We start from the raw sequence: 24,553 nt of genomic DNA on the forward strand, positions 1-24,553 counted from the left end.
CATTGATTCTTTGTCTTGTATTTTTTTTCTATTTCATCTATTTCTGCTCTGATTCTTATTCTTTTTTTCCACCTATAGGATTTGGATTTGATTTGTTCTTATTTTTCCAATTTCTTGAATTGCACCATCAAGGGTTTTTTTTTTGTGATCTTTCTGATTTTTTGCTGTAGACATGTAGAGCTTTGCTTGAAACGTTCAAAGATGATAATTTTCAGTGTTGTCCAGTAGTAGTTGAAAGTATGTCTGCTGCCAAGTTATTATTTTTTTGAGTGAGAGACACAAGATTTACTTTCATTCATTTGATTTTTAAAATAGAATCTTTAGATATAAGCATATAACCTTGAGTAACCACAGATACCAGGAAAGCAAAAAGGGACCCTAAGAGAGTGTGGGGAAGGAGTTTTATAGAGAGAGATAGTAGGACACAAGTGCCATGAAGGGCAAATGAGAAAATTGAGAGGAGGGGGACACTCTAACTGGGAAGTGAGGAGGATGTTATTACAGAGGGAGGACTAAATAATATTAAAGATGTTTGAAAAAGCTATAAGAAAACATTATTTTATGTTTACTTAAAATTACATATATAGTATACACAGATGTATGTACATATAAATTTATGTATAAATTATATATAAATACGTACATAAATATATAGTTTAAATAGATTTGTACAATTTGGGGTGATACTGTTCCCCACAAGAGACATGGACTAACAAAATCCCCAGTATCAGACATGGGAAACATCCCTTCTAGTTGTGGGTTGGGGGAGTCTAAGAGACTGTCCCCAAATATAGGCTATTGCCAATGCCCTGGGTCGCCTAGAACTTGAAGGTAAGGCTCTAACACCGAAGATACTAGGAGTTGAAGGAATTAAGCTGGCATCCACCTGTAAACCTCCTCTCTGAGAACTCTCTCTCATAGTACCTGAAAGTGTTATACAAACTGCTAAGGAAGAGGAGTAATCAACAGTTCTACCCAGCTGTAAAGCCTAGAAACCATGAAAATGACCAGGCAGATAAGGCATCACCTATGGGGCATACTGGGGGTAACAACTGCCTAATTGGACTTCTGCTCAAGAGGAGGGAATTCACACTTGGTACTGTAAACCTCCCCAACTACCCATGGCTGGGGAGAGCATGGATCCTAGAGGAGAACCTATTAGCGCCACTTTCCCGTCTTTCTTTCTCTTTTCTTTATTTTTTAAATATCTATCTATCTATCTATCTATCTATCTATCTATCTATCTATCTATCTATCTATCTATCATTTATTTATTTTGAGTGAAGGTTTCTCTGTGTAGTAACAGTCCTGGCTGTCCTGGAACTTGCTTTGTAGACCAGATTGGCCTGGAACTCACAAAGATCGACCGCCTCTGCTTCCTAAACCAGCATAATTCTTAACTGCATTCTAAACAGATAAGTGTAGCCTTTACTCCTTATAAAAGAAGCTTCTTTTTGAAGCAAATGGCGACTATTACAGAGACCCGTAACTGCTCAAAATGCAGAGAACAACAGGCAGTGGTGTGCCCAGTCCTAATTGGTACATCTACAACACATCCCCTCTGGTTAAGTTTCGGAAAACATTGGGGGAAAGGCAGCAGAAAATCTGTAAGACCCAGAGGACCAGGATGTCTGCTGTGAGACGGTGTCTTCTTGTATATGACTGGGAGGCTGCACCCATGAAATCTCAATGGTACGGTCACCTAAACAGACCTGCATAATGACAAAGCCTGGTGACATATCGGGGCAGATGGAGAAAATCTCACAAGGCCCCACTTCTAGATGAAGAGCTACAGGTAGTTAATGGCTACCGAGAGAGGGAGAATTAATCTTCTCCAGGGAGGAGCTCCCTAACAGATGATCTATTCATAAATGGCCAGCCCTAAACATAGATTCAGCCAGGCAACACCAAATGGACTCAGCAGGTTGTAGGTGTGTGTGTGTGTGTGTGTACATACTACATATATGTAACAATAATTATTAAAGAAGTGATCAATAGTAAGGCATAGAAGGGGTTGGAGGGGGAGAAGGAAGGTAGAAATGGTGTAAATACAGTACTTGTGTATGCAATTCTCAATAAAAGAATTGGGTACCAAAATTGCTGGTTGTGTCAAGTTAGCATATGCAAAACACTCTATATGAGGAATGTCACAATAGCTTTTGAAACCAACCCATTTTGAGGCCCATCTCAAAGGCTCCCTTCTCCGTAAGTCATTTGCTGATTTCTATTAGAAATGTCTTACCTTTCTTTCTTCCATGGAACATTCCAGTCTTTTGGGGCATTTCTGGGACTCTTTAAATTGATACATTCTCTCTTATACTGTATTTGCTATTGTCTCCTTTGAGGAAGAAAGACTATTTTCCTTATACATGTGTGTTTTTCTTCATGGTGCCCTACACGGGAAGAACAAAATGGGAACTAGCCAGTATTTTACAAAAGGAACAAATAAACCAGGCAGCTTAATTTTTTTTCAGTTTGGAGCAAGTCACAAGTTTTTATTTTAGTTTACAGATAGTAACAGTTTTTTCCAAGAACCCTGGTAGATTCAAAATATGTCTGAGAAACTACATGAATGCCCCATGATTTCATCTTTAAAAAGGGAAGGATGTTTTTACAGTTGTGCCTATGGTTTTTTTTTTTTTTTTTTTTTTTGCCCAGGTACTATCCAACTGTGAAAACAAAATTTTATGATTGGTTATGAATTCATTACATATTTATGCAGAAATGGCCCAGAAGACATTAAGGCAGAAATGAATTACAGGGCTACACTATACTAACAAAGTAAAGCTGTAGTCCATCAAAACGCCTGTGTTGTAGAATATTATTTTAAGATGTGTTACTTTTGCTTATGTTGCATTTGTTTAACTCTGTGAAGCTGTGTTACTGTTCCTGTCTAAAACACCTGATGGTCTAATAAAGAACTGAGTGGCCAATAGAGAGGCAGGAGAAAGGATAGGAGAGGCTAGCAGATAGAGAGAGAAATAAACATAGGGAGAAATCTGGAAGGAAGAGATTTAGGAGCCAGAGAAGGAGGAAGACTCCAAGGGCCAGCCACCCAGCTACACAGCAGGCCACATAGTAAGAAACAAAGAAAGGTATACAAGAATAGAAAAGGAAAAGCCCAGAGGCAAAAGATAGATGGGATAAGTTTAAGTTAAGAAAAGCTGGCAAGAAACTAAGCCAAGCTAAGGCCGGGCATTCACAAGTAATAATGAGCCTCTGTGTGTGAATTTATTTGGGAGCTGGGTGGCAGGCCCCCCCAAAAAGATAGACAACCCACAACACACCTGATTTAGAAAATAAACACACATGTATCTATTGACTAAAAATACACACTTACGCATGTCTCATCCTATAGATGAGTGATTCATTGAGTTTTGAAGGTTACTAGCAGCTACTGAAGGTATAAGTACTAAGGGGATCAAGGCATGCTTTTCTGTTTCTGCACAGAGCTTATAGCTTCGAAGGACAAACTATCCCAAGGCTGCAGCTAGTTCATGCAATCTGCAATATTACTTTGGCACTAGAATTTCACCTCACTACTTTAGTTGCCAGAGTAAATCTAAAAGTTCTAAAAAATGATTTAGTGTTCTTACCAGTTTTCCAAGCTGATCATGTTGTACATTAAGGTATTAACAACAAAAGTTGAATTAGAGTCAGGTGTATTAGTTTTCTGTTGCTATGACAAACTAGCATGACCAAATGCAACTTAAAGACTCGAGAGCTTATCTTGTCCCATGGTTCCAGAGACTACAAGTCAGTCATGACAGGAAGCAGTAGGTGTCATGGCGGGAAAAGGAAGCTGAGAGATCACGTGTTCAATAGAAACAAAAGGCAGTGAGAACAAAGTCAAAGTGGGTTGAGGAGGCCTGTGCATGCTCATCTCTGCAAACAGTGCCACGACCTTAGCAACCCGAATGAAACTCACTGACTTAAAAAAAGAGGTGTGAAAACAGAATAGTGTCTAATTAGGAAGAGTATAAGGATGGATTACTAAGAATGGGATGGGGACGAGAGAGGGTAAGGGGTGAACATGTTTGAAATACATTACACTCATGTATGAAAACATCATTGTGAAATCCATTATTATGTATAATTAACATATGCTACTAAAACACTTAGGGAAACATTTCAGTCAAGAAACTTGAAAACAGAAGCACAATAAGTAAGAGGAAAATAAAAATAATAATAAAGAAAGTCATTAATTTTCTTTAATTTTGAGATTATAATTTTATTTTTCTTTTCCCTTTTCCTCTCTCTAAAAAAAAAAACCATGTACCCCTTCCTAGTGTCCTTCAGATCCATGGCCCCCTTTTTCCACTAATTGTTATTACATGAGCGCACATGCGCGCGCACATGTGCACATGTGCAACCCCCCCCCCCCCCATTTTTTTTCTTATTCCTTAGAGGACACTCTGCTCATTCTCTCCCCTTTGCTGGCTCATTTTCCCCTCAGGTAGCACTCCCTTTTGCTTTCATCTCATATCTTCCATAATCTCTTCTCGATGCTGTCTCCTGCTTCCCTTTACCCTCTTCCTCTCCTCTCACCGGCCCTTTCTACTTTCATGTCTTGCACACATATATAGGTGCACATGCGTATATGAATTTAATCTGAATTTCACATATGAGAGAAACATGCAGTATTGTTTTTCTTTCTTTTTAACAAGAATTAAAAATTTTATTTATTTGTTTTATTTGTATTGTGTTTTGCCTGTATGTTTGTGTATCGTGTGCATGCAGTGAGTGTGTGTGGTGATATTATGTCCCCAATATATTGTGCACCTTAATATACTTATCTGGGGTCAGAGAACAGAACAGGCACTAGATATAATAGAGGCCAGAAAATGGTGGCACACACGCCTTTAATCCTAGCATTCAGGAGGCAGAGATGCGCCTGGATCTCTGTGAGTTCAAAGCCACACTGGAAACAGCTAGGCATGGTGACACATGCCTTTAATTCCAGGAAGTGATGGCAGGAAGCAGAAAGCTATAGAAGGAGTCAGGCCAGGAACTAGAGCCTGGTTAAGCTTTTAGGCTTTTAGCAGCAGCAGTTCAGCTGAGATTCATTCTGGATGAGGACTCAGAGGCTTCCAGTTTGAGGAAACAGGATCACCTGAGAAGTTGGCGAGGTGAGGTTTAGTCCATTATCATCAAGCATGGTGGCACACAGGCAGATGAGGTGCCAGAGAGGTAGCTGGGATCTGGATCTGCTGGTATCAGGAAGACAAAGTAAGCGACTAGGCCTGGCTTGAGTTTCTAAACCTTCAAAGCCCACTCCTCCCCAGTGACACACTTCCTCCAAGAAGACCATACCTACTCCAACAAGGCCACACCTCTTTATAGTGCCACTCCCTATGGACCTATAGGGACCATTTTCATTCAAAGTACCACAGCTACCATGTGGGTGCATGTTCTCTGGAAGAGCAGCCAGTGTTCTTAACTGTCAAGCTGTCTTTGCAGTCCCAATATTTGTTTTCCTGAGTATAGTGTAATTTATTTACCATGATGATATCTAGGTAAATCCAATTTTCTAAAAATGTCACAATTTCATTCTTCATTGATGAAAATATTCTATTGTGCATATGAATCACATTTTTCTTTATCCATTTTTCTGTTGATGGATATCTAAACTGGTTTCATATTTTGGATACTGTGAATAGTGTAGCAATAAATACGAATGAGCGAATGTTTTTTGATGTGCAGACTTAGAATCCTTCAGGTACATATGGAGGAGTGGTATAGCCAGAGTTTTACTTTTAGTTTTCTGAGGAACTTTCACACTGATATCCACAGTGACTGCACCAGTGTTCATTGCCACAAGCAGAGTGGGAAGTCTCCTCTCTCCCTACATACTCACCAGTGTTTATTTATCTTGTTGTGGTATTACATTTATTCATTTGCCTATGTTGTGTTGCTCTTGCATCCCTAGAATGACATCATCTCGGATATGGTATATGAACCTCTTAGTGCATTCTTGAGCACGGATTCAAGAATTTTATTCAGATCTGTGAATGTTCCCGGAGGCCAGAAAGGAGCTACAAATCCCTTGGAGCTTGAGCTACAGGCATTTGTGGACTGGTGATGTGGGTGCTGGTACCCGAACTCCGGCTGTCTTGATTAAGCAGCAAGTGCCTTTAACCACTGAGCCATCTCTCCATCCCCTGAAACCAGTTTTGATGTCAAGTTAATGCTGGCTTCATAGGATGAGTTTGCTACTTTTGTTTCCCTTCTGTTTTGTGAAATAATTTGAGGAATATGGAGTTACCTCTTCTTGACAAGTGGGTAGACCAGGCAGTGACTCCATCTAGTGCTCCACGTCCTCCTTTGTTGAGAGACGTTCCAGTTCAACACCATGGATTATTATGGACCTGTTTAAGTTCTTTATATCCTTTTGATTTAATTTCAGCAGGTCACATTGGGCCCCAATCCTTTGAAACTTAGTCTGTGGGTGTCTTTGTGAGGTGTGCTTCTTGGTAACAACAAATAATTGAGTCTAGTAATTTTTTTAATCCAGTCATCCAGTGTGTGTCTGTTTACTGGTGAGTTGAAGCTATATACACTTAAGATTACTAGGAGATGTTTAGTAATTTCTGTAATTTTGTTGGTTCTTTTGACTAGTTGGATTATTATTTATTCTTTTCTCTCTTCCCAGTTAGTATTAGGAGTTTGTCGTTTTATCATGTTGAATGGGTTTCTTTATATTTCCCCTTTATTAATATATTCTTCTCATTAAATACATTCTTTCCTGTGTGAGCCTGTCTTTATTTCTCCTCTCTATACAATTTTCCTCTATGTCCCTTCTATAGTGCTTAATTGTTGACCCATCTTTCCATCCCTTTTAAAAAATTGTGTGTTTAAGTGCCTGTTTATGGGCATGTGCATACATGAGTGTCTTTAAATTCCAAGCAATTGATTTTTAATTTTCTTAGCATTGTGAACCATTTTAGAAGTTTTTCCTTTATCAAGTCATATTTAGTTTGCCTTGTTTCTAGAAATTCAACCAGTCATAGGTGGTAAGTCTTTACCATGACTCAGTCACTTAGTTGATTAACTAGGTAAATCATTTACATTTTCTGAACATTGGTTTTTTTTTCTTTCACAAAGTATTAAAAATTAATGTGTGAGTTGCTTACAACTGATTTGCTTATTTAGGTGAAATAACATCGGTAAACGTACTCTATAAAATCGGATCTGTCTGCAAGTTTGGCTGTGTGCTGCCATGTGAAGGAGGTCACCAAGTACCTCCCTTCTTCAGATATTTGCATATTGCTCTGTTGGGAAAGACAAATTGAAAACAATTTCCCGACAGGGTATTTCGTTCCCTTATCAAATGCTGCTGGCATCTCTTAATGTCCATAGAACAATCACATTATTAAAAACATCAATGGAAAATTGTTCTCTGTGTGTTCCTTTAAAGATAGCTTCCTGGGGCTGTAATGCAAAAATCTGTTAAGTTTGAAGCTCTATCTGGTGATGTGTTTTTTTTTTTTTTTAATTTAGCAGGCAGGAATGAGGATCATATCTGTTTGGGCCGTAACAGGTCCACATTGTCCTGCAGTTTCACAGTGAATAGGTTCCTTCTATAAGGAGCAACGTAAGCATTTCCTGGCATTGTGAGCTTCAGATTTCAGAAAAAGCCGGAAGTCCCGAGCAAGGACAGGAATTTATTAATGTTGACAAGTCTTGCACTAATCATCTCCCCATAGTCTTTGGGCTAAAGGAGTAGGAAATGCCAACTCTGTTTCAGCAAAGCAACACAGAGAAGATAATGAATATTCTAAGCCTTTAGAAAAATATCATCCCGAATATAATCAGTAATCTACCTGAGCTGAGCTGAAAAGACTCTTTGATTACTTTAATCGCAGCTGCTTTGCCTTTTAAAAGGAAGTTTTGCAGGATAAAAGTTTAATGAGAGCATATAAAAATGCTCCATTCAAATTTGCGTCCCTCTGGAATTCATTGTTTGATTTTGCCAGCCATGTCATTCTTTTTTTAGAACAGCTTTTCTAAAGTGTTAATAATAAACATAATAATGGATATTTTACCATTGCAGACATACCTTGTTTATGGCTCTTGTCTTTATTGCATGTTTTATGAATTTGGAAGTTTATAGCACCCAGTGTTCGGCAAATCTATTTCAGTTTTTCAACTGTATGTGTTCCCTTCATGTCTCTGTGTCATATCATGATAATTCCCCTATTTCAAACTTTTTAATTACTCTTCTACCTGTCATGATCGCTGTGGGGTGATCCTTCTGTACACTGTGAATATGTATTGCTCTCATGGGTTGGTAACAAAGCTGTGTTGGCCTATGGCAAAGCAGGATAAGGTTGGGTGGAACAATCAAACTGAGGACTGAGAGGAAGAGGGGGTGGAGTCGGGAGAGACCTGAGCCAGCTGCCCAAGAAGCAAGATGCCAGAGGATCAGTAAAGCCATCGCCACATGGCAATACAGAGATTAATAGAAATGGGTTAATATAAATGTAAGAGCTAGTTAAGTAATAAGCCTGAACCATCGGCCAAACATTCTGTAATTAATATAAGCTTTTGTGTGTTTATTTGGAACTGGGTGGTCGGGACAAAAGGCCTCCATTTATATGTGATGGTTTGTGATCACCAATGCTTGATATTACTATTGCAATTGCCTCTGGATGCCATAAGCTATGCCCATATTAGATGGAAAACTTAACTGAAGAATGCTTTGTGTGCTAACTGCGTCACTGACATTCCCCCCACTCTCTCCCTTTCCTCAGGCCACCTTATTCCCTAAGAAACAATAATATTGCGCCAATGACTGCACTTGGTCTTATCCAAAAGGCGAAGAAGCAAGAAAGTGAGGTCAACTAATAATTCTTCAGTGGCGTCTGAAACTCCAAGTGAAAGGAAAAAGTGTGCATTTCTCACTTTAAATCAAAACCAGAAGTAACGTCACTTAGTGAGGAAGGAATGTTAAAAGACAAACTAAAAGCTGGTTATTTGGCATCAAGTGTTTATCCGAGCTGTGAATGTGAAGGGAATGTTTGCACTGATTTGCATTGCCTTGGTGGAGTAGAGTTGGAACAGGTGAAAAGCAGTTGTCGTGAGTGGGCAGACGCTGAAATTTCAGCAGTGGACAGACAGAACTTTATAAAAGCTCCACGTGACTGAGAACATGAAATAGTCTTATTGTTGCTTCAGAAAAAGCATGAGCACCATTCACAGAAGATCAAAGCAGCCACAATGTTCTCTTGGGGCAGAGTCTAGTGCAGAGAGGAAGCCTAAGTCTCTTTGATTCTTTGAAGGCTGGGAGAGGAGAGGAGGCTACAGAAGGTTTAGAATGCAAAGCACAGCAGAGGGTCTTTGCGAAGTTTGAAGAGGAGTCATCTTCATAACATGAGTGTACAAGGGATGCAGCAAGTGTGGGCACAGAAACCGGAGCAAGCCATTCAGAAGACCCCAGATAACCAATGAAGGTGGCTACATGAAGTAACAAATATGAAATGTACACAAGACTGCTTTATTTTGAGAGATGTCACCTAGGAATGTCATAACCACAGAGGAGAAATCAATGGCCACCTTCACAGTGTCAAAAGGCAACTCAAATGTTTTGTTAGAGGATTTGTAGCTTGTTGCTTTAATTCTATGACAGTATTCATTTACTATTATGAAGAACCTTTTAGAATGTTAATTAATTTGTAGTGCTTTTACTTTATCAGTGGAATAATAAACCCTAGACAGTACATGTTCTCACCACATGGTTTATTGAGTATTTTAAGTTCACTGTTGAGAATTGCTGCTCAGGAAAAACTTTTAAAATATATTACTGTGATGCTTCATTTTTTTTCAAGACGGGGTTTCTCTGTGTAGCTTTGCACCCTGTCCTAGAGCTAGCTATGTAGACCAGGCTGGCCTTGAACTTACAGAGATTGGTCTGCCTCTGCCTCTCAAGTACTGGGATTAAAGACATGCATCACCACTATCTGGCGCAATGCCGAAGCTTTAAAGAAAAATTTATTTACGTGTATTTTATGTGTATGGTTGTTTTGCCTGCATGTATGTCTGTGCACCATGTGCATTCAGTGCCCACAGAGTTCAGGAGGGCATTGGATTCCCTGGAACTGTAGTTCTGGACAATTGTGAGCTGGCATGTGAGTGCTGGGAATCCATTTGGGGTCCTCTGGAAGAGCAGCCTGTGCTCTTAACCACTGAATTGTCTTTCCAGCTTCCTGTGCAGAAACTTTTAGGTTTTGTGTAGTTTCGTCTGTTGGTACTTGGGGCTAATTTCTGGGGTTTGAAGTTCTATTCAGAAAGTTCTAACCAATCACAATATCTTGGCACACATTCCTTGTTTTCCTGTAAACAGTTTTTGAGGATTTCATGCATGAGTACTATATTCACTATCATACACTCCCACTCCCTCTTAATTTTGTGACCTCTTCTTTAATTATTTTACACACATATATGTTTATATCTATTAATACCCATATATATATATATATATATAAATACATTATGCTGAGTCTTTAGTATTGCTCATATATATGTGTGTATAGTGGTTTGAATAGGAATGGTCTTTATACATTTGAATGCTTAGTCATTAGGGAGTAGTGCTATTAGACAGCGATTAGGAGGTGTGGCCTTGTTGGAGGAAGTGTGTTATTGAGGGGTGGGTTTTGAGGTTTTAAATGCTCAAGCCAAAGCCAGGCCCAGTGTCTCTCTCTTCTTGCTGTTTAATCACCATCTACTGCAAACAGAAGCTTCTCAGATGAGGGTTGAGATATACATTGATCTATGAATTTAATCATTAGGAACTGTTTAATACTATGTCCATTTAGCAGAATAATAGTAAGTTCTTCCTTAAGGCCTATGAGTTGTCTAGCCGTAGGTTCTTTTTTTTTATTAAGAAATTTTTTTCATTCATTTTACACACCAAAGACTCCCCTCTTCCCTCTTTCCGCCCTGCCCCCCAGTCTCCTTTCCCAACCCATCCCTCACTCCCTTCCACAAGAAGGCAAGGCCTCCCATGGGGAGGTGCATTCAGTAGATAGCCATAGGTTATTATCCTGATAATAGGGCTAGGTATAGATTTCATCATGTGAATTGGAACTTAAATCCAATCAGAAAGTGGTTGGTTACTCCCATGATGTTCATGCCACTATTACATCAGTGGACATGTCTCACCATATGAGTCATTATTGTATCTTTCAGGATTCATAGCTGGGGATGATGATTATCTTTCTCTTCCAGTAGTTTGCATAGTACCTTCCACTACCATAAAAGCTAGCCAATAGGGATGAAGCTTATAAGTCCATACTGGCTTGATTTTGCCGTGTTCTATGATTTGAGTTTGTGGTAGCTTCAGAAACAGAGTCTTACCATCAAATTCTGGAAGGTAACCAAGAGCAGTGGCGATAGCCTGTAATATTTGGAGGTCTGTGAGACCTCAGTGGCCAAGAACTCCAAAAAAGTAATTTCTCCTGGCACTGGGCCTTTTAATAGTGTCTAGTGGGGTTATTATTGTCCTGTTACAGGGTAAGTTTGTTTTAACTCATTTCTATACATGTATACTATGTATGTATACATATATAATATGTAGGAATATGTATTTAGGAAGCTTCTACAATTGTAGGTTTTCATTTGTGTTTTTTGAAGGTCTTTAGTGTTGTCCCTCCCGACATTCTATCCTCTACCCTGCCCAATGCTCCCCCACCCAAATTTACCCTTCCTGTTCCATTATTCCCCTTTAGATCTTTTGTCCATTTCAAATTGATTTTTGTACAAGATGACATACTGAATCCAATCTTATTCTTCTGCCAGGGCCTATATAGTTTGCTAGCACCATGCTGAATAGGTTATCTTTTCTCTCTGAATTTTTTTTGCTTTTTTTTTTTCAAAAAGCCATAGGTTTACTAGCTTATTTCTGCATTCAATAATATTTTCTATTTGTCTACCTGTTGGTTTTTATGTCAGTACCAGGCTATCTTTATCACTCTAGTTTTATAGTATAATCTCAAGGTTGAGTATCATGATACTAGCAGCTGCATTTTTACTTCTTAGGATTACTTTGGCTATTCATATATACATATTTTGTTGTTCTATAGGAATACTTGGATTGTTCTAGATGTGACTTTTGGATGTTGATGGGTATTGTATTACATCTTTAACTTAATTTTGGTAGTATAGTCATTTTCAGGATACAAGTTCTACCAATCCAGGAGTCTGTACAGTTTTCAAAAGAAGAAACTCAAGTGGCCAATATCTATTTTAAAAAGTGTTTCATATCCCTAATCATCTGTTAAATTCAAAATTAAAACTATTTTGAGTTACCACTACACCCTAGTCAGAATCACCAAGAACCTAACAGCCAATATTAGAAAGTACATGACGAAAGAGGAACCCTAATTCTCTGCTGATGGGAGCATAAACTAATACATCATAGAAAGCAGCTTGGAAGTTCCAAACAAAATTAAAAACAGCACTACCATATAATCCAGTTATTTAATTCCTGGGCATATACCTAGAGATTTCTATTTTCCACCACAGAGATATTGCACATTTGTGTTCATTGCTGTTCTCTTTATGACGGTAAGGAAATGGAGCCCACTTAGACGTTCATCAACAGATGAATGGCTAATGAAAATGTGGCATACATAAAAAAGAATTTAGCAGCAAAGAAAAATTAAATGTGACTGAAAATAAATGGACTTAGAAAGTACAATGTTAGGCAAAGGCACTCAAACTCAGAGAGAGAAAAGAACTGCGTGTTTATCACAGGCGTACATATGTATTCTGATATGTATTCTCACGTTACAGAAGTCCACTGAGATGTATAGCGTTTGCGACATAGCAAATGTTTGTTTGAGTGGCTTCCTTAATCTAGTTGTGTGATATTTTTATTTATGAATTCATTATAATAAAGTGATTAAAAAGTAATGACTGCCAGTTACACCCATATTCCTGAAAATGATGTAAATAAAATAAGTTAGACACAAAAAGATAAGTATCACATATTCTTTCTTAAGTGGAAGATATTTTTTAAAGTCCTGAATTCAAATTTGTGGTCACCAGAGGTTGGGGAGAAAGAGGGATGGGTAAATAAATACACGTTGAATGTATGTATTAAAATATTATACTGGGGCCCATTAATAAATATAATGAGACAGCATTAATACATATAATGAATGCATACTACTAATGATAATATAAATTAAAATTACCGGTGTATTAAAAAATTTAACTCTTGCTCTTTGTTGACAGTGCATCTGGTTAGTTAAGGGCCCTTTTGGAGATGACAAGGAGATTCATGTTGATTACATGCCTATGACCGTTATTCCTATTCTGTAGTGCATGGATTAAAGCAGTGATTTCCAACTTTGATTTTTATTGTTTAAGGAACATAGTTCAGAAAGTCAGAGATAGTGGACATAGGTAAAGATTCCTCTGGTTGATGTGGGCAAAGTAAGCTGAGAATCTTCCAGAAAGCATTCACAATCTAGGCTCAATTAATATTTATGACTCATGGGAGGAGGTGAAAATGTCAAAATTAATAGGAATTTGAAAGTTTTGTCCAATCTTCATGGAAATCTTTGAAGGGTTCAAGATGTCAGCGAGGAAGAAATTACCGACATGGTAAAACAGAGACCTAGAAGTAGAAGTTGAGCTTGAAGATGTGAGTTGCTAAGGGTTTAATGGATGTGGAGTTCCTTATGGATAAGAAAAGGAAGTTTTTTCTTGTGATGGTTGCTAGGGGAGCGAACTGTCCGTTTACTTCAGGGATGTGGCTGTCCGATAGGTTGCCCATGCTCCTGTAGATGATGCTCTACACATAATGGCAACACTGAAACTTGGGTTTAAAATGAGTACATGAAGTTGGGAGGAGAAAATGGCTGGGGATATACGGAGAAGTTAAAGGAATAGAGGTGGATTTGACCAAAACACATTATGCGTGTATGGAATTCTCAAACAATAAATTAAAAAAATTCCAGGAAAAAAGTGCTCTCTTGAGCTGCCAACCTAGTCCCTACATTGGTAATTAAGAACAGCAGATTCAGCATATAACACAAACTCAGCTGTAGAGCACTGATATGGCTTAAGAGGACTGATTCCAATTCTGAAAGAAGTTCTGCGAGTAAAATTCTATCAGGGGACGTGACACACTGCAGAGAAACGAGTGGAAGAATTCACTGTTGCCTCGATTCCAGAAACTGCCACAGACACTCAAACCTTCAACCACTGCTCTGGTCAATCAGCCATCAGTATCAAGGCGGGACACCCCACCAGAAGAAAGATATGATTTCCTGAAGACTCAGATGACAATAAGGCAAATAAAATATTTTTTAAAGGTTATGCATTTTTAAGAAATAACATTCCTGTCCACTCAATAGAGCACAGCATAATATCAATAACTTGTTATATGTACTGGGAAGCCAAAAAGTTGTGCGACTTCCTTTATTGCAATATTCACTTTTTGCTGTGGCCTGGAATTGAACTACCACATCTCTGACCTATGTGATGTATTTCACCTTTAAGTAAATTAGAAAAATAAAGTGTTAAGTTTATTTTTTAATGTTTAAAAAATCTAAAAATGTGTCATGGCTGTCCCAGAGAGGAGTATAACTTAAAGTGTTTTCTAAAATTGTTTTACTTTTAGATTATTCATTTAAAAACATTTTAGGGTCAGGCATTCTCAGGAAATGTATGTAAGTAACCCTATCCTCAATGGCTGGTAGGCAAACTAAAGGGCAAGGAATCATAAACGCAATGAAAAATGGTTCAGAGAAGAGAATGATCATTTAAGGGTGGAGGGAATCGGAAGATCAATTCTCCATGGAGGCATTTGAACTGAACCTTGATTGAAGAAGGATTTTGATAGACATTTGTTACATGGGAGCTTTTTCTTGTTGAGAAAGAATGCAGAGCAAGGAAACCACAAACTTTGTTCAAGAAGTGGCAAGTGTTTCCAAATACATCCATGGGGGACCTGTTTAAGCTCCAACAAGCCACCAGATGGTCACAGAACACACTTGGTCTTAGTCTATTCAGAAGGATGTAGAGAAGTAGCAACAAGCTTTCTGCTTCGGAATCACACCATTGGCAACAGTCTATGGAGCAGCTGGTTCTACAGGTGTCCAGTGGGGATTTTATTTTCATTCCTTCCCAAGTGACAGCCTATTTGCAAGGGGTAGAAGTCTCAAGGCTAGTGAAGGGGTCTCCTAGGCCTAGAAGCTTTCACTCCAGTGGTATTAATAGCCTTTTTACAGTTCTGTAAGCATCACCTCCTCTGTCCCCCCACAGAGCACCTGCTCAGCTACAGGAGTCATACTGAAGTCTAGAGTATGGTGTAACTCTAGAGTTTATAGTTTGCAGCCCATTCACATGTGACTTACCAGTGAGAGATCATTTTGACCAGGAGAAATTCTACCCATGTAACAAGATGGACACAATATACTTATTAGTTTTCCAAGGAGAGTAGGCTTAAATGCCAATCAAAGGTCAAATTATTATTCTTAATAGTGCCCTAGATGTGCATTTCCTAAATATAAAATTGGCTAAGTTGATTGGGGGCATATTATATAAGATCTTGAATTCTAAAGAGTTTAGATTTTAACCATGTCTAACGTTTTTGCTTGTGATTTCTTTCTTTTTCTCTCTCCTTATTTCTTTTTTTCTATTGAGACAAGGTCTCACTATACAGCTCTGGCTCTCCTGGAACTCACCCTGTAGAACAGGCTGGCCTTGAACTCATGGAGCTCCACCTGCCTCTGCCTCCTGAGCACTGGGAGTAAAGACAGACATGTGCCACTATGCTTGGCTTTACTTGTGATTTCTTACCCAAATAAATACATGACCAACATGTTTTGCTATAAAAACATATAAATGTTTGCTGGTATATATTTCAATAGAACCATGTTGATATTTAAATACAGAAACCTATATGCAGTCACATGCCATTAATATTCTGAAATAGACAAGAACCTCTTTTAGCTTTAGAACAGTGGTTCTCAATCTGTGGGTAGCAACCCCCTTGGGGGGGTTGAATGAACCTTTCACAGAGGTTGCCTAAGACCATCAGAAACACAGATATTTACATTACAATTCATAACAGTAGCAAAATTACAGTTTTGAAGTAGTAAAGAAAATAATTTTATGGCTGGGGTCACCACAACATGGGGAACTGTATTAAAGGAAGCATTAGGAAGACCGAAAACCACTGCTTTAGAAGATTGGGTCTATGCAGCACATGTAAACAATCAATATCAGGTGCTCTCAGTAGTGGGGATTTTCATGTGTTTCTTTTCTGTAAATGCAAAGGCAGAATATCTTCTCATATCCCAGTGAAAGGACACAATTTCTCAAAGTATATTTACAAGTAGGAAATCTAAGAAGCTCCACACCATAGTTCTGTTATGTCATGACCTCTCAAAGGACAGAAGTCAGCAGATAGAATATATATATTTTTAAATTGAATGCAGCCACTAAGTATTATATATAGTCTTGGTGGTTTATGCAACTGACTGAGGCAGTAAATAACCATCCAGTGGCTTACCAATGCCAGCCTTTCATCTCCTAGGACTTAATGCGTGCCTGAGAACAAGTGATTCACCACCTGTGACATAGAGTAAGATTCTATGCTTCATGGCTTTACTGCCCACTCCATCTCAACCCGCACAAGTCACCTAAGCCAACCTTCCATGTGTCCTGCTCCATCACATCCCACACAAGCCACCTAAGCCCATCTTCCATGTCTTCCATTCCTCCATCTCAACCCACACAAGCCATCTAAGCCAACCTTCCATGTGTCCTGCTCCATCTCAACCCACACAAGCCACCTAAGCTCATCTTCCATGTCTCCCGCTCCTCCATCTCAACCCACACAAGCCATCTAAGCCAACCTTCCATGTGTCCTGCTCCATCTCAACCCACACAAGCCACCTAAGCCAACCTTCCATGTCTCCCCAGGCTCATGTGTTTGAATACTTGGTTCCCAGCTGGTGGCACAGTTTTAGGAGTTGTGGAACCTTTCGATCTAGGGACATTCTTGGCAGAACTAGGTAGCTGGGGGCAGGGACTGAAAGTTATATTTGCCTCTAGTTCCAGTTGGAGCTTTCTGTGTCTGTATCCTCCAAGATGTGAACAAGTCATGTTGCAAGCTTCCACGGTCATGGACCAAGACACTCAGGTGCCATGCCTTTCCTACCCTCTAAACTGTGAACCGTAACAGACCTTGCCCCCAAGTTGCTTCTTTTGGGCAATAAGAAAAGCAACTAATATCGTGAGACTTATTGTCTGCTTCCTATGATGACAAGGAGTCCACATGACAGACTCCGTCAATATGTGAGTCCAGGGAGAACTGTTGTCCTTGATTCCAGGTTAACATGCTTAAGCTAGTAATGTGCCTTAGAGATAATGCCAAACACCTCCCTCTTTCCATTTCTCACGTACTTCACATCAACTTGGACTCACCACTTAATATGATGTGCTGGAAGCATGGCTCTGTAAGTCTCTGTCCACATGGAGTTGTAGGCTAAGGAGAGGACACAGTCCATACAAGAAAAAGGATATCTTAACTACCCCCTGCCCCTCTGCTCCTCTGTGATCCACCACTTGCTGATGTATTTAAACTAACTGCTCAGTCCTTTACTGTGCTAATCTCAGTACAAAGTCAGGGTCAGGGTGCTTTCATTTCGGGGTTAATAGAAGCACACGATCAGAAATCCAAGAAAATAAATTTATTGAACTTTGAAGGGAAAAAAATCCACAGACATAAAAGAAAGTTAAATATAGATTGCAGGACACAACTAGTCATACTGTGAATAATGGCTTGTGTGGCCAGCAAAGTACCAAAAAATGACATTCTGGGACTGATTGAGGTATTTAGCTATTTTTTTGGCTATAGAGACATGGTCAGCCTATGGTGAAATGGTAAGATAGTTCATCAAAACACACGTCTTTAAGCTGAATAGATTCTAAGTTGACGATATTTCTTATGAACTAAATCATGTAGCCATTGGAGGAACCATAGCAGCAAGGTAGCAGAAAAAAAATCTATTAAAATCTATTATAAAGTAACACAGTGAACCGTAAACACCCAAGCCTAGATTGTCACTATTTCCCCTGCACGAAGGAGAATTGAAAACCACTAAACATTAAGCATGTTTCCCCACAAAGGTCTGAGCAAAATGGTAAATACCATGAAAAGTTAAAGGTAACTTTAAAGTTTCAAGCTTCGAAAAAAATACTTAAAATGAGAAGTATTCTTCAGTGGACTGACAGTCCTCTTTCTCTCATATACTTTTTTAGGGGGCTAATCTAAAGAATTATGTTTATGTTATTCAGGAATCAAAGAGGGATTTATTTTTCATATTGTGTGTTTTTCTACCTTGTCTTAGACCAGTCTTCATGGGAGGTGAATAAGAAGTGATGAGTCTCTTCTTACTACTTAAAATACACCTTATAAAAGGTTTGATGATAAAGTGTCTGCTACTTGTTTAGTTAATTCTGAGCTGTCCTTTGTAATCAGAGACTCATTTATTCTGTCCCTTTTTGCCATGGATTAGAAGTATGTGCCTGGCTGTGAGACAAAGATCTAGGCCTTTAATTTTCTAGTCTATTACCTGGTTAACTGTAGCCAATGTGCTTCAACAGGTGAATTTCTCTTTGTAGATATTAATTCTTAGGTTACTATAAAAACCGAGCTACGTTTGAAGAGACAGTGCTGTACATGTTGGGGAGCCTCCTTCTCCGGATCCCTGGGCTCTCAAAACCCCACTCCACAAGCTTCTACAGCTCTTCCACATCCTAGACAATAACACTACCATCACTTCAGCTTCTCAGCATGGAGCCCTGTGGCTTGAACTTAAATTTTGTGAAAAAAGTGTGTCTTTCATTAATATCATTTCTGTTCTTGTTTGGTGTGTGATATGTTGATCTGTATAAAAAATTTTAAGTTTTATAAATTAAAAAATATTCATTTAAACATTTAAAATGAGTTTTTTCAAATAATGCAGGTTATTAGACATTTTAGATTTAAGAAATTTTGAGAGTTATAAAAAGGGCTTTGTAAAAATCTAACTTGTTTGTTTTTATTTAGGTTCATTGACCAAAGCGTTAAACCCTCTTTACGCTGTAGTTGCTACATCCTTGGATGGATTGTTGTGAACTACAATACGTGTATAGTATATTAGAAAATAGCCATGCTTAAAGTGTAAATTATTAAAAATATCTCTTATCAGTTTTATGCCAAAATAAATGTTTTACATATCCAAACTAGCCTTACTGTCTCACCTAGAATTTTAGTTCCCAGTTATTTAAAAAAGAAAAAGAAATGAGCCTGTGCTGTAATCTGCATTCGATTTCCTGAACTGCAAAAGCCACCTGATTGGTTTGCTTTTTCAAAAAGCATGATTTACATACATGAAAAACATAGCTAATTATTTAATGCTTAGTATCACAAAATTAAGACCCACAATACAGACAATCACTGCCACTAAGCAGTCTTAGAGACGATCCTTTAAAATATTTATAATTCACAATGGGAGTATCTATCTGATTAAGCATTCTTGATTTTCCACTTTGTGATAAATGTTTCCAGAAAAGGTGTTTTAGAATCCACACGCACCCTCATACTCTCCCAACACAGATTTAAAACATGGTTTTGGTTTAGGCATTCATGCCCAGCCATTTCCTTGTGGCTACTGCATGATTTTGTTCAGTTGGTCTGTGCTCACATAGCCACACGAGGAGAGGAACTTCTTTTTCTCAGGCAAACACAAAGCAGTTGCGTTGAGTATAAGGCCCCGTGGAGACTGCACAGTGTGGACCGTGGTATAGTCTGGGACAGGCATTTCAGCATCAGGAGCAAGCTCTGCTGTCTCGGACATCCGGGCAGTAGTGGTAAGGCTTTCTGTGGTGATGTAAATGTCCTCTTGATTAAAGCTTGGTTTTACACATGGCGTGGCCTCCAAGTGAGGGGTCACAGCGATGCACTTTTTGGCATCTGACTCACAGAAGTAGGCACTGTTCAGGTTGTAGTTTTCTTGGCAGGGTGCAGCTACCTGAGGTTGCGGCTGCGTGTTGCACTGGGCCATCCCTGCCTTAATCTTTTGACCTGGAGAAAGGACCACACTGCCTGCTGGTGTAATGTCGCTTACTTGGGCATAAAAGTCGATGTTTGCCAGTGAAGCAGGATTGCTCATCTGGATGGAGGCGGGTTGGTGGGTTGACTCAGTTTCACTCCTCAGAAGTGGCTGTGGTTTGTCTTCCGCTGTTGGAGTAATGCAGGGGTGCTGAGAGCCGAGGGGAGCACCATAAGGCGAGTTCTTTAGATTCTTCTGGTCAAGGCACAAGAGATCAGCTTCCTCTTTTAACTTCCGTGGCTGAGCCAACTCTGAGGTACCATCACACACGTCACTAGTGTGGAAATCAGGGTCCAAAATGTCAGGGTCATAGCAGCTGGTGCGTCCAGAATCGTCATCCTTTGCTCCAAGGATGCCGAGTGATTTCTCATGGGCATTGCTTAGGAGTCTGTCTGTGTCTGACCCTTCAGTCTTTTCATCTGCATCATCAATGTCTAGCTCAATAAACTCAACCCAGGAGTCATCATTGTAGAAGTCAGGCTTGTAGTTATCATGAAGGCCTAAGATGGTGTTCACCTCCTCCAATTTTCCCTCCTAGGAAGCAGACAAGAAAGTGAAGATCCATGAAAAGCAACTCAAAAACAATTAAATAATTTTCAAGAGGATGCATTGAGCAAACAAAACATGCCCCCCCCAAAGAAAATCCCAAAGACAACAACCAACCAAAGAAAAATCCAAACTGTCTCAACAGAGGACAGTATTCTTTAGGTATTACTTAATTGAATGATCCACAACTTAGAGTTAATTACCTTGAGAAGATCTGGATCAATTCCTTTAATCTTTGGAACTGGGACTGGGGGTAAAATCAGCATCTTAATCCTTGAAAACAAATAAAGTTTTATTTTTACATATCTTAAACATTCCATGTTCTCTTATTTCAAAAGGCAGACATAAAATCTAACCAGTACTACCATTTATTCTAAGTACTCTTGTATCTTATTGAAGCGGGATATGAGAAAGACAGGGAAAGTATTCAACAGAAGGTGACAAAAAAATCACAAAAAAACCCTTCATTTAAAATCATTTTGGTAAAATGTGTTTTTTTTTTTTCTATTTTCTTTTCTTTTTGCTTAGTGCTTTTGATGAGTTAGCCAATTTTAGTATTTGGCTGTGAGTAATCCAACTCTGTCTAAAGCCACCTTCCACGCGACTCATAGATAAGACACCTTTGAAGCATGTAACACCAAAAAGAAAACAAACCAATCCATAAAGTGAAACCAAAGTCATTTTCACCCTTGAAAGTGTGGGTGGGACTAAGGCAGCACCGCACAGTCCAGAGTAACCATAAAACATTTGTGATGATAGCCCACCAGCATGATATTGCATGGCTCATTCAAAGTAGGACAGGCTAGTCTGAATTATCTCTAATTAGGATAGATTGATATACATAATCCTATAATGGATTTACATTTTTTCTCTTTCAGATATTGAAATTATTTTTTTCTTTTAAAAAAAGATTTATTTTTAATGTTTTAAATTGAAATTGAATTACATCGCTTCCCCCCTTCCTCTCTTTCCTCCAGCCTCTCCCAGTTGCCCTCTCCTGTACCTCTTTCATGGACTCCCTTCAAGATTTATTATTTTTATTTTATGTGCCTCTCGGTGAATATATTCCACAGATGAGTAGGTACCTAGGGAGGCTAGAAGAGGGCTTCAGATCCCCTGGAGCTGGAGTTAGAGGCAGAGGTGGGTGCTGGGAATTGAACCTGGGTCCTCCACAAGAGAAGTATGCTCTCTAACTGCTGAGCCACTTCTCTAGTCCCTGAAATTGTTTTGACTGTAATTAATTTCAGCGTTTATTCTACAAATTCTGTGTCTTGTTGAAATTCTATTGCTTAGTATCTGGAAGCTGCTCAGTCAGCATTTCTTGAACAAATTTGAATAAGCCATCTATCTGTTGTACACCTGGAGTTGATGCCTTAGAACTAACATAGTGAGCTCCGATGCTTCCATACCTCCGTGGGGGAACTGAGCGGCTGCGATACAGATACGGTCCCCAGAGCTTAAAACCTCAGCACATGATGATTGTTTTTTATAGAACAAGATGATTGACCTGTGCATTAAACAATTCATCTAATCTTTACAACGATCAGGAAGGGAGACGTGTTATGGGATATTTGATCACACTGTGGGAAGATGTCTCTGTTTTACCTCACCTGCCTAAAGCACTTTCTGATTGCTTTAATGAAGAGCTGAATGGCAAACAGGTAGGCAGGAGAGGATAGTTGGGACTTCTGGGCAGAGAAAGGAACTGGGGGTGGGGCGGCGAAGAGGAGGAATCAGGCGGAGATTCGCCAGCGAGATGTGGAGGAAGTGGGATGTATAGTAAGGAGGAGCAGTAATGTGGCAGAACATAGATTAATATAAACAGGCTAGTTTAAGCTATAAGAGCTAGTTGGGAACAAGCCTGAGCTGAGATCAAGCTTTCATAATTAATAAAAAGTCTCTGCTTCATTCATTATTCAGGAGCTGGTGGTTCAAAGAAAGTCTGATTACAAAAAACGACATTATCTGTGCACTCCAGTCATGCCAGAGCATCGGTAGGGCTGGTGCTCAGGCCCAGGATGATTGCTCCAGAGCCAGGCTGTCTGCCCTATGCCATGCTGCTTTCTTGTTTGGTCTGTAAATGCATCCTTCAAGTTTTCAAAGATATAAAAATTAAGGTAACCTCAATTATATGAAACAAAGATCCCCAAATAGCTGGTGTCTGCTTCCATGACATGTCTTCTTTCTGAAGAACATGACCTGTTTTGGCAGATGGTAGTGGCTTTCTGTAGTTGTGATGATCTTAAGCCACAGAGACCCCCAAACTCCAAGGGTCCAAGCTACTTGTGTAAATCAATGGATCAGATGGGTTACTGTGCTGTTATTAGGAGGAATGGTGACGGCGGTGGTAAGCTGTGTGTCTCCTCAAATGGGAGAGCTGGCCCTCTGCTTCAGATCATGAAGAAACAGGAACAGGAAGATCGGCCTAGCTTACTGCACATCTCAGTATTCAGTGCTAAGCCAGAAGGCTCATTTTTTTTTCTTGCTGTTGAAATCAGATTCTTCTCTCATACAATACATCCCAACCATAGTTTACCCTTCCTCCACTTCTCCTAGACCCCCCTCCGTCCCCGAGTTCCCCTCCTCCCTAGATCGACTCCTTCTGTTTCCTCTTCAGAAAAGAGCAGGCCTCCAAAGGACACAGCGTAACAGGTCAAAACAAGATACAATGAGACAAGGTGAAAGTCCTCAAACTGAGCCTGGACAAGGCAACCTAATAGGAGGAAAGGGTTCCAAGAACAGGCAAAAGAGTCAGAGACACCCCCACTCCCACTGTTAGGAGTCTCACAAAATCTCATACTTTATAGCAAAATCCTCGCTCTATAATAGAAACCAAAATTACCCTGTGGACCTGCAGCCCCACATTCTCCCACTTCTGCTGTATGGGGATGCAGCTCTTTCTTTCAAGAATTAGTAGTTCAAACAGCAGTTGCTGAATAACTGTTAAATAGTGGTTGAATAGTCCAATGCTCTGGACTCCAAGATACTCCAAAACAGAATTTCTTAAAACTTGAAAAGAATTTTGACTGAATTTACAAATAAATGTAGGTGAAACATAAAATCATGGGATGGTCAAATAATTTAAATGGCACCCCGATTTATTTGACATTAACACCTTATGAATAAACTTGAGAAAGTTTCTTAGAATGAAGTGTCTGGGTGGCTTCAGTTTGTCACTTAAATTAGAGTGTATGCGATGATGGCCACAGATTCTGCTGAAGTTTCAGGGACACTGTGGGGTCCTGATGTGAAGGGGTGAGCACATGTTGTTGAGTACCTTTGGGAAGCTCTTCTGATAAGGAAGTGCTGTCAACATGGGCACAGTCAGTAGTGCAAACCTCTTAATGTGCTAAACGACTTCCCGATCTAGATTGTCCACTGTCTAAGACGAACACTGCAGACTGAGGATGGATGTGGTAAAAGCAAAACCAGAAATCAAATTTCTGAATGAATTAAAATATCCACTCCTACTGTACAAGAGAAATTTTCAAATAACACATGGAAATCAGAACTTGCAAAAAACATATTAGAGTGTTTGACACCTACCTTTGCTGTTTTGAAAAAATCACTACAAATAGCATCACTCCTACTCCAAATATTCCAAAGATAATAATTAAGAACCATGGAAACTGGAAATCTAAAACAGGAAAGAATATTTCACTAACAGAATTATGAATAATTGAAGCAAAGTTTACATGGCACCTTCCTTTCCCACTTGAAAACATTTGTTAATTTGAATCCATAGGGGAAAGTTAATGTTTCACTTGATAACCATGGAAACACAATGGGATGACTTTGGATTTTTTTCTGTCCTAAGGATACAACATGCTTGTCTGCTGTAAATGTAAATCCCTTTACATTAAAAAAAAAACCTGTGGAGTATGTATGTGTGT

General features: G+C 39.2%; 1 protein-coding gene across 1 annotated transcript in view; it reads right to left on the minus strand.

Annotated features, from left to right (window-relative positions):
- Positions 1–19,670: 19,670 nt before the first annotated feature.
- Ghr (growth hormone receptor) overlaps positions 19,671–24,553 on the minus strand; it is a 246,000-nt gene continuing 241,117 nt past the window's right edge. Inside the window, exons 9-11 of the mRNA XM_059276751.1 lie at positions 24,207–24,297; positions 20,864–20,933; positions 19,671–20,648 (exon numbers count right to left, since the gene is read on the minus strand). Of these exons, the coding sequence (XP_059132734.1) occupies positions 19,671–20,648; positions 20,864–20,933; positions 24,207–24,297 (1,139 nt within the window). The remainder of the gene's footprint in view (positions 20,649–20,863; positions 20,934–24,206; positions 24,298–24,553) is intronic.

This window comes from Peromyscus eremicus, chromosome 11 (genome assembly GCF_949786415.1).
Source record: "Peromyscus eremicus chromosome 11, PerEre_H2_v1, whole genome shotgun sequence".
NCBI lineage: Eukaryota > Metazoa > Chordata > Mammalia > Rodentia > Cricetidae > Peromyscus > Peromyscus eremicus.